This window comes from Morus notabilis, unplaced genomic scaffold (assembly GCF_000414095.1).
Source record: "Morus notabilis unplaced genomic scaffold, ASM41409v2 Scaffold571, whole genome shotgun sequence".
Classification (NCBI taxonomy): Eukaryota; Viridiplantae; Streptophyta; class Magnoliopsida; order Rosales; family Moraceae; genus Morus; species Morus notabilis.
This window is the reverse complement of record NW_010359982.1, coordinates 235,698-246,792: the sequence shown is the minus strand read 5'-3', so window position 1 is coordinate 246,792 and position 11,095 is coordinate 235,698. Positions and strand designations below refer to the sequence as shown.

Here is an 11,095-nt window from a genome sequence, read left to right as displayed (position 1 = left end):
TCTTAATCGACACATTACTTAAGTAGAAAATATGGGTTTTCTTTGTCAAAGAAGGAACTTTATACATTTTGCAACTTATATAAATAATAGGATTATTTTCACTGGAGCCCTCTGAATTTTATGGCCATTCTCAGTTTACCTACTAAACTTTAAAAATTCTCACTTTGCCCCCTAAATTTTAAATTGTTCTCATTTACCCCATTTTATTGTAATTTCTACTAAAATTAGACCAAAATAGAGGAGATTAGGTGTAATTATGTAGTTTTTATTTATTTATTTTTAATAAAAATCTAAACAGAAATGCCACGTGACTTCATTATTCAATGTTTTCTATATATTTTTAACAGAATTACAGTAAAAAGAGTTAAGTGGGAACAATTCAAAGTTCATGGGGCAAAGTGAGAGTTTTTAAAGTTCAGAGAATAAACTGAGAATGACCCTAAAATTTAGGAGACACCAGTGAATAATCTTAAATAATAAAAATATGTAAAACTAAGTTCAAATAGTTTCCTCTCGGAACCATTCGAATCACAATTTAAACTTTTTATTATGGTGTTTTCTCCCACAACAATTTAGATTTAACTTATCTTAAGTGCAATATTTTCTCTTACATAAATTCACTTTTAAACTTAAATTTTCAACTCGAATATGCAAAACAATCAGCTCGTTACATTTTTTTTTTTTTCATACATAGAGTAAACACTCTCAATCCCATTTCTCTTGTAATTTTCTAGTGGCATCTCATATAAGGAATTTGGAGGATCCCCTATAAAACACTGATTAGCTAGCTGATTATTTTCTTGGACCAGCAAGAAGCCGAAAGGGGCAAAAGATTCCACTAGTGAACCTATCAACCTAACTTGGTGGCCCTAGACAAATAATCTCATTATTATTATAGTTGTGCAATTTTCTTGAGAATAGTAAAACCAAAATGCATAAACAAACTAAAAGAAAGTTAAAATGCTCCACAACCTAGACATGTTATGCTAGAATTTAATGGCTAAAAAAAAGTCTATTGTTCAAAACTTGTAACGAGAAATCAAGTCTTACCTCATAAAAAAGAGGTAAAAGCACTCAGAAAATGTTACATTTTTTTTTTGCTACAGTTAAAAATTCTCAAAAAATATCACATCTCAATTTAAATTGAAAACTCGAATCCACGAAAGTGAACGAAACGAAGTCATACCTCATGAAAAAGAGCACTTACAACAAACTCACAGAGGGTTGTTGTTGTTTAATACTTATAATGAGAAATTAAGCCTTGACCCATCAATAGCAAGTGGATAAGCCATCTGAAATGGTAAGTTGTGAGGCATGTTGGAAATTATGATCAAATGGCCACGAACGGCCTCCCACCCACCAAAATATGTCATTGTTTTCCTTTTCCCCATTTATTGGACGGCAGAGACACTGACTTCTCTCTTTTAACTTCATTACTTCCTGTCCTTTTTCTTGTGTTTTTCTTTTTATTTTTCTCTTCTTTACAATTCCTCTTTGGCTTCCAAGGCTTCTTGAGTAAATGTACTTGTGTTAATATGGATCCGTCTCTTGTTAATATCAGTTAGAATAACTTGGTAAAGCTAATTATATTCAAAGGCAAAAAAAAAAAAAAAAAATATTGGTAAAGCTTAAAACTTTTTGGATACATATCCCATGATTTCTTCGATTCTTAAGTTCTAACGACTTCTATCTACAAGTTCTCCTTAGGTTTTTCTTTATTTCTTATTCCTCCCCACCTCTTGATCTTTTATAAAACTGAAAAAGTCACCTTTTACTTTGGCTTTTCTCTTTTTTGTATAATAGAACTTAAGTTAAGAATTTAAGTTGCATATGTGAGAAAAAAATACTGTAATAAAAAAGTTTAATTTAAATTTTTGTAAGAAAAAAACACTAATTGTTTAGTGTTACTCATTATTTGTGTAAAAATCTTATTATAAAGATTTTTTTGGTTAATATTATAATAAATTACATTTTGAAAATTGGGGATACATTGTTGCAAGTGCTTTAGTCGATTGAAAATTTTTATAATTACTCCAAAAATAATTTACAAGTGAACCACTAGTCTTATGAATAAGCCGGTAGTTAATTAATTAAATAAGGAAAAAAAAAAACAAGAAATTTTCTCCAAACAAACATGAAAATAAAGTAAACCAGTGGTCTACTTAGCATTGGTACGCAAGTAAGCTAACTTTCACTCTTTTTTTTTTGTTCTTTTTTTAAAATTTAGGGACTATTTGGTATATAACTTCCAATACAAAGATTATTTATTGGCAAAAAAAAAAGTTCAGAGGCCTTTCATGAGTCTAATTTTACGGTTTTCATAAAAACAATTTAGAATTAATTTCAAATTTGACCCTAAAAGATAGGAGTTGTCTTACTTTGTTCTTTATTTTAATACTTTATCAATGAAACGTCAATATTTTAACAGTTTTAGTCATAAATGAGTCGCACAACTAGGTGATGAAAGGCAATAGTTAATAAAAGGCAATATAAGAGGGGAAATTTTGTTTGATGGTAAGTTTGAAACAGATGCAATGCAGTCATTTTTAGGGGAAAACTCTCTTCCATATGTCATAAAATTTACGTCAATTTCTACATTCATATTTTCAACCTTGATTTCTGTTCACTGCTTGTCACATTGACAAAAAAAAAAGAAAAAAGAAGAGTACTTTTTCTCTTGCTATTAATATTGTAGCAGATTTAACAGATATATTATCTGATAGAAAACCCTCGTTTTCTCCATGGTTTTTGTTTTCTGTTTTAGTCAATCTTTGTTGGTACATTGTGGCCCCAAATCCAATCGATGAATGCGAGGAAATGGACGTTCTGAATAGCCATAAATAGACATAATATTGACAAGAAATATTGTTGGCTGTTAGGATATACTTTTTTGCCACCTTATTGAAATAATATTGTATACTATCTATGGTGATTGATACCCTGGCTTGGTTATGTATTTTGCCTTTTTATATATATAGTCTTTAATGTTGTAGTACTATCTTAGAGGACAATATTAACAATATGGGTTTCATTTGTTGGGGTGTTAGGCTAAAGGCCATATTTGTCAAACATGTGGGCACAAATTAAAATCCATTATGGTAATTGGTATGTGCTTTTTTGGCCACTAATAAGAACATTAAAGGCTAGAACAAAAGTTCAAAGTAAATAGAGTATTCAAAATGCAACTAATTATATATATCAACCTTTTATTCTCTTCCAAGTAGTTACTTTGCAAAACAAGTGAAATTTCCTCCTTAATGGATACTTTTTGTATTAGCCGACCAACAATTGTGGGATTACCAACTATTTGGGATATTCAGAGATATTGTTGATGAAGAAATTAGAACAATTAGGAATAATCAATTGGTCAAACTTTTACAGCAGAAGATCATATGTACTAAGTAGTGATTATTAAAGTGGTTTAACCACCTATAAACCCCATAATGTGTGCAAGTTTGAAGAGTTCTGTTTAATTTTGTGAGCAGCCTTATAAATACTATCACAATTAAGTGGACGTTTGGTTTATAGATTTAGAATTATGATTCAGAATCATTCTCAATTTACGTGTATTTTTTTATGAGAGAAAATACTGTAGCGAGTCACGAATCATAATTCGAACCATAGCATGAATCCTCGTACCAAACACCCCATAAATAATGGCAACTATTAACCATTAGTTCCACCCACAAAACTAGCAATTTTTATCTGGGGTTAATAGTAAGATAAAAATTTAGTAGGGTTTATAAGATTAAAGTTTTAAATTTTAATGAGGGCTATGTATATTACTGTCCCTACAATATATATTTAGGTATACATTTCTCTAAAAAAAGAAATAGTTCAGTGAGGGTTCAAGCAACCCCTCTATGCAGTGAGTCTTAATTGGCTCCATATGTGATTAGTTCAGTCACATATGTTATATACGATTAATTATATATATTATATTTGGAAAATTACAGTAAATAGTAGATTTTTAAAATTAAATTAAGTAAATAATATATTTTAAAACTGTTTGAAAATAGCAGTTTATCGTGTACATAAATGACACATTTACACGATAAATGTGTCATTTATGACTGGTAAAAAATAATTTATGTGATAAAAATTTTTTCTTTACATGGAAAAAAAATATTGTTAGCAATCGTAAAAAGAAGATTTATGTGGAAAAAAAATCTTTTTACTAGTCAATAAAATATTTATGTGGTAAACTAATATTTACTTTAAATTATTTTAAAATATGTTATTTATTTAATTTAGTTTTATAAATTTACTATTTACAGCATTCTTCCTTCCCCTCTCTATATATCTTTTTAATAAATGGCAAGAAAGAATTATTGTCATCATCAAAAAATTTACCGTACATTTCAACTATAGATTGGTATAATTATTAGACTTTTTTAAAACTCATGAAAGTGAAGCCTATGGGTTTCACATTACCACATTGTGGGGTAATTCTAAACCCATCTTGGAGGGTGTTATTTACTTTCGTAGAAAAGTTAATATCACAGAAAAGTTAAAAAATGGGTGTTATTTACTTTCCCACACTTCTCCCACTTATATCTTCCCAGACCCAACCGCCTCTCTCGTCCACTGCTTTTCCGTCGACCACGCCGCCGCCACCACCTTCCGTCGTCGGACTTTCCTATGCCACCACCACCGTTACATCCGCCTTCCAATCCACTACTGCTCTACCCCACTGTTAAATCCTCATATCCAACAATGGTCGCCGATCTCCTCGTCCGCCCAGCCCCTTGACCGTCCCACCATCCCCGTGACAATCGCTTGCGTCCGCCTAGCCCCGAATCGCCTCTGTCTGCCCAACCTTGAATCGCCTCCATTCGCACAACCCCATGACTAGCCTCGAATCGCCTTCGTCTGCCCATGCTTGGCAAAGTCCAATCCCATGTGGATTTGGAAGATCAAGAGGGAGATCGAGAGGGATGAGAGAGAGAGAGGGGGGAGGTGAGAGAGAGGGAGCATTTTTGAGTTTTGTATTTTTTTCATAATATTTAAAAAATCCACTAATAGTATTAATCTTATAAGTTGATAAAATGGAGATAATAGGATTTAATTAGTTTCAAATTTTTTTAAATTATTAACTTTATAAGAAGGATTACATTACTATGCCCAACCAAATGCCGTAAAATAATATTTTTGGGAATCTAATAAAAGATTTCTAGGCATAACCAAATATGATAATATAGGATTCTAGAGAATTATATTATCCACTATAACTTTCTCAGGTATTTGATTCCTATTGATTACTGCATACCAAATACCCCTAAAAAAACTCGTCATCTATCATGTAGACCCTTCATTCATATATTAGTTACTAATTAAAATAAGAAAACAAGGGAAAAATATTAAACACTTCCCGAAGCTGCTATAAAACTGCTACACAAAGCAAAAAAAAAAAAAAACAAATCATAAAGAGCCCCATATATGGCCAAACCAAAAATTGAAAGATAACTAAAACAATTTATGAAAGTCATCAATATCTAATTCAACATACATTTAATGTTTTCATATGGTCTTTTTTCTCCCTTTGATCATGCATTTTAAGTCATCAATATCTAATTCAACATACATTTAATGTTTTCATATGGTCTTTTTTCCCCCTTTGATCATGCATTTTAATGTTTTCTGCTTTCATATGGGGTCTTGTGCTGAGAAGAAAGATAGAACTCATTTTACTTGATAGTATCATTTTTTTTTGTGTTCCCAAAAGAAAACACACACACACACACACACACACACACACACACACACATATATATTATATATGTTTCAATTTTCATCTGTATACACATGAAACATATGTAAGCTTCAACTTTATGATAGCTAGGGTCTTTCTCTTAATGATTTTGATTAGTCAAGTGATCACTTGTGGTTTCATATTGTGGAAGCCAGATCATAGAATTAACATTATATCAAGATTTGCTCTACTTTTTTTTGTGGGTTATTAGCGATAATATTTGTTTCTTTAAAAAAAAAATGTTTAAAATTCTAAATTGACCTCCCCCAACAGTATATATACCACTATTAATGTTTAATGCTTATTGTTTCCCACCAGAGCCACCATATGAATAGTGACTGCCTCAAGTACGTGTTCCACCTCTTTTTGCTTCCTCAAATTGATTGAACTAGTAACTCTAATACGAAATTAATATGATTGGTAGAACTTTTTTCAGTGCTTAGTTTATAATTGTATTTATGACCATAGAAACGTAGTGGACAAAGTTTTACATATACCAAATTAAACACCCCTATAATTTGATGTGATATAAAAATAATTGTCCGAGCAACCGAATTTATTAGCATGGTCCTCCCCAGGGCCCTTGATTTGCAGTACTCAGAATTCAGATTTCCAATATTTTTTTTAAAGGGTATTTGACACATTCCCCAATTTGTAGAATGATTGCAATATGCCCATTTTGATGATGATTGTATTAAATTTGGTGACAAAAAACATGTTTGACAAAAAATTTCAACTTTTTATTTCAAACCGTAACATAAATTCTCCAATTCTCCGACTCTCAATCCCTTCTGGCAAAATAATCAGAGCAAAATTGACAAAATTTGGTATAATATTGCGACAGTTCTACAAATTTAGTGGGCAAAATTGCTAAAATTACAAGTTCAAAGTTCAGAGCGTAAGATTGTCAAAATATTATAAGTTCAGGGCAAATGTACAAAATTCCTTTTCTTTAATTGTGATCATGAGCACCAAAAGCAACAAAATGTCAAGGTCATGTTCATTGCTTACATTTGAGTGGCAAGAAAAGAGAGGATATAATAAGGAGGACATGTTTCATAGTCATGCAAACTTTATTGTTATGCAACAGTCCATGTCATAAAGAGACAACAGATATATGCCTTAACTAACATCACCTAGAAAAGGTCCATACTTCTTAAGTGAAAAATAGTATTTATTTCATTAAGGGACCATAACCAAACAGTATGTATTTTTTTGCCCTTCTTTTTGTTCCTACTTGATATGGCCAGTTGGTGCAATTGAAGATTATTTTCCTCAGATTGACAGTGAATAATTAACATTAAAGAAAGTGAAAAACTTCCTTCAAAATGTAGGCAAGGCTAAGAGCTAAAACTGATCATTTTTTTTTAAAACTAAAATCATAGAGTGAAATATTAATCTCAAATATATGCATTGTTTTTGGTACATTAACTATAGCCTTCCCATCCAAAATTAAAATGGTGGAACAAGGAGGAGCCCGTATGTGAGAAATTAGTAGAATTGAAACTTTATAATAATAACAATCACGTAATTATACATAACTTAATTAGGATCAATTATCCATCTAACTTAATTAGGATCAATAATACATCTAGTTTTACACACGCGTGAGCGCGTGCACACGTACATGATTGTGTATGTTTATTAGATCCTAAATTCCTAATTAGAGGGAGTTATTAACATATATGTGTGTGTGTGTGTGTGTGTGATTCAGTTCTTTAATTCTGATCTCAAGCTTTTGTGGAGCGGCGGGACTGGCTTTTTATTATTTTCTTTTTTGGTAATGTATTTTTCTTAATAGACAATGAGATTTTCCACCGTTTATTTTGCTTTAACCAACTGAAAACATGTTTAAACGAGTTAATTGGGTAATTTCTTAATTTGATATTGAAAGTATACCCTCTTTTTCAATATCTTTAGACTTTTTAGTACTTACAATAGATATATAATTGTACATAAATGAAGTACATTATTAACATTCAATTGTAGGCAAAGAAACCCTTGTTTTAATGCAAGAAGGAGAAAAATGTCAAATATTAAGGCCTCGTTCACTTCGCGGATTCGAGTTTTCAATTCAAGTTGAGATGTGACATTTTCTGAGAGCTTTTCACTGTAGCAGAAAAAATTAGATGTGACATTTTCTGAGAGCTTTTTACTGTAGAAACTTAAAACTGAAAACTCGAATCGGTGAAATGAACGAGGCCTAGATTACATTAAAAAAATGGCAATATTAATTTCTACAGTCTTCGAAAATTCAATTTGGTGCAAGTGTGAGTACTAGTTTAATTATCTTTTGACTAGGCATAATATAATGATATTATTTCATACAGACTGTATGTTGCTAAACAAAATTAATATAACTAGTAAATGCACATACTATAGCAGTTACTCACACATTTGTTTAATATCTGATCTGTTTGTTGGTTTTTTCCAACTATTATCTATGTAAAAAATATTGTTTATGTTTTAATTTTTGGGATAGAGGGCCTTAAAGCCATCTATCGGCGGTCATGTCTAAAACAGCTTGGGATATAGGAAGCTCGGTCCAAAAGAGAAAGAAAAGGAAATATTCGTTTGTTAATTATATATGCTAAATATTTCATCAGATAAACTTATATGAATCAAATGATATTGTGAAGTGGGATAAATAGAATTTTAGAATCTTAGAGGAACGAACTACAAATTTCATAGATTTCACATATAAAATTTTGAAGAAAAAATTAGATGGGGGTGGCCAATATCTGCGGCAGTCTATACTCGGTTATATACCTGCACACACATAAATATACACATACTCACTGCAACAAAAATGGTAAAAGACATGGTACATATAGGCGCTCATTTTTAATATCGGTTATTCTTAAAAAAAAAAAAAAAAAAAGAAAAAAAGAAAACCACACATGCATACATAACACGTATTTAGAAATCGGCTCCCTATCTACACAAATGTAGATATTCTAGGTTCTCTTCACGTCATAGATTTAATTTTTGAGAAATAAGGTTAAAATCCAGAAGACATAAAAGATAAGCCAAATGAGGCTCTTAATAACATGGGGCTCTCTCTCTCTCTCTCTCTCTCTCTCTCTCTCTCTCTCTCTCTCTCTCTCTCTCTCCATGACTACAAAATCATAAAAAGGAGAAAATCTCTTAATAAGAGACTAGAATACTATATAGAAACAAGGATGAGCTGGATCAAGGATTTTTTATTATTATTAATATTATTTCAAACTAGAAACGAAGAAAAGTAGAGTTTCAAATTTTAGGGTTCCACGGAAAAGTAGCACAATGCTTCCAATTAGAATTACTAGCTTAATTTGAGTACAATATTCCATTCTAGTGATCAATTCCCGCCAAACTTATAATAATGGAGATGTCATATTGTTTGTATGCACATATTATATATTATATAACTCCCTTGACTTTGATTGCCAAAATTATCCACAAAATGCCAAATATAACAGCATGCATATCCTACACCCTTTCTCTCCCCTTCCTTCCATTTGACTTTGCTGGCAATATCCGGATTCTCTTTGCTACGCGTACAAAATCCCTGTCACACGCATGCACGCACAGAAATTATATTATATATATATATAGAGAGAGAGAGAGAGAGAGAGAGAGAGAGAGAGAGAGAGATCTAGAAAGGTCAAACAACAGCAGCACTAAGTCAGATGACGACCTAAAATGTTGCATATATATACATATATATATATATTATGTGTGTATACTATAAACATTATATGACAACATAACCACAAATGATGAAGTAATCAACAAAAGAAAGTCGTGCTGAATTAAGTATATATGTCATGCATTTAATTTTGATAAAAGGAAGCAGATCTAAGCAAAGAATTTCAAGTTTGTTTTAATACGTTATCCTATTGACTCAAAAATAATTCGATAACAATTTGTTATCCTTCGTGACTGGATTCTGAGTTTCTTTCTTTTATGCATTTTTTTATTCATAAATTACTAAAAATATATATAATAAACCCTAAGAATGCTTAACTAAAAATATAGGAAAATATAAAAATATACAAGGGGAAAAGAGCAATTACACAAAAACTTACTTCCAATTAAGATCACCAGCAAGAAGAAGATCATTCTCCATATCTTCATAAGCAATGAGATGACCAGGAACAGCATTCGACAGATCAAGATCGTTATCGTTATTATCTTCACCGCCTCCTTCTCCTCCTCCGCCGCTGCCGCCGCCCCCGTCGCCTTCCTGGGCGAACATTTGCCGGAGGGCCTTGGCAAGGCTTTCATAACTTGCATGCTTGTGGAGGCTAATACGCTGGCAGATGGAACGGCCTTCCAGAACCACCGTCACCGCTGGCACCACTGCGGAGACCAGATCGTCGTGGCGGCTATCAAGCAGCCCCACCGGAAAGCCTTGGAGATTGGTGGTACTGTTAGGGTTACTTCCCGTGAAGGACAGTCCACCGGAGGACGGTGGAGTTGCACCACCACTAACAATATTTATGTGTTGCGTCCTCTTGATATCTTGCCATCTCATCCTCTTCAAGGAGTATTGATCTTGCCTTTGGGGATGATCAAAACCGTTCATTTTTTTTCCCTTGTTTCTTCCTCTCCTTGTGTGTGATCTCTAGCTATATGTATATATATATATATGTGTGTGTGTGTGTGTGTGTAACTTTAAGTCTTGACTAATTTTAATATGTAGGAGATACAAAGATATATATAAAGGCTAAGAAAGAAATTAGAAACTCTCTCTTTCGCCAGTGATGAAACAGAAACGAGTTTGGTATTTGGTGGGGTTTAGACGAGAGAGAGAGAGAGAGAGAGAGAGAGAGAGAGAGAGAGAGAGAGAGAGAGAGAGAGAGAGAGAGAGAGAGAGAGAGAGAGAGAGAGAGAGAGAGAGGGTGAAACTATATGTCATGTGTTCGTGATGTATATGAGTATATATATAGCTGGTCTATGGTTAAACTACACATATTATATGATGTGCATAATTAAAGAGCAAACTTTTATTCAAATATTGTTATAAATTTATGTGTCAAATCAAATTGAAAAAAGAAAAAAACAGATATGTTGAGATTTTTTTTTTCCCTCTTTCCTGCATAAAGTGGGAGAAGAGAGAGACAGAGAGAGCACAAATGTCGGGAGGGATCAGTTAGGTGTCTGAAAAAGGCTCTAAATTCATGCTCTCCTTTTCTTTCAAAGCCATTAAATGGGGCTACATGGCTTTCCCTGCATGATCAATTGCCAAACTTCACCACTCACCCAATTTTTCAACCCTTAGCCCCCTTAGTTTACAACCAAAAGATTCCTACAATGCAGACATAAAAATTGGTGTTTTATTACGGGAAACGTTTACTG

General features: G+C 32.3%; 1 protein-coding gene across 1 annotated transcript; it reads right to left on the bottom strand.

Moving 5' to 3' along the window:
• Positions 1 to 9,017: 9,017 nt before the first annotated feature.
• Positions 9,018 to 10,549, bottom strand: LOC21396036 (auxin-responsive protein IAA33). Its single transcript, XM_010095553.2, has 2 exons — positions 9,823 to 10,549; positions 9,018 to 9,302 (listed from the first exon to the last, which is right to left on the bottom strand). The coding sequence occupies exons 1-2, from the start codon at positions 10,320 to 10,322 to the stop codon at positions 9,224 to 9,226; spliced, it is 579 nt and encodes a 192-aa protein (XP_010093855.2). The 5' UTR covers positions 10,323 to 10,549; the 3' UTR covers positions 9,018 to 9,223.
• Between the last annotated feature and the right edge of the window lie 546 nt (positions 10,550 to 11,095).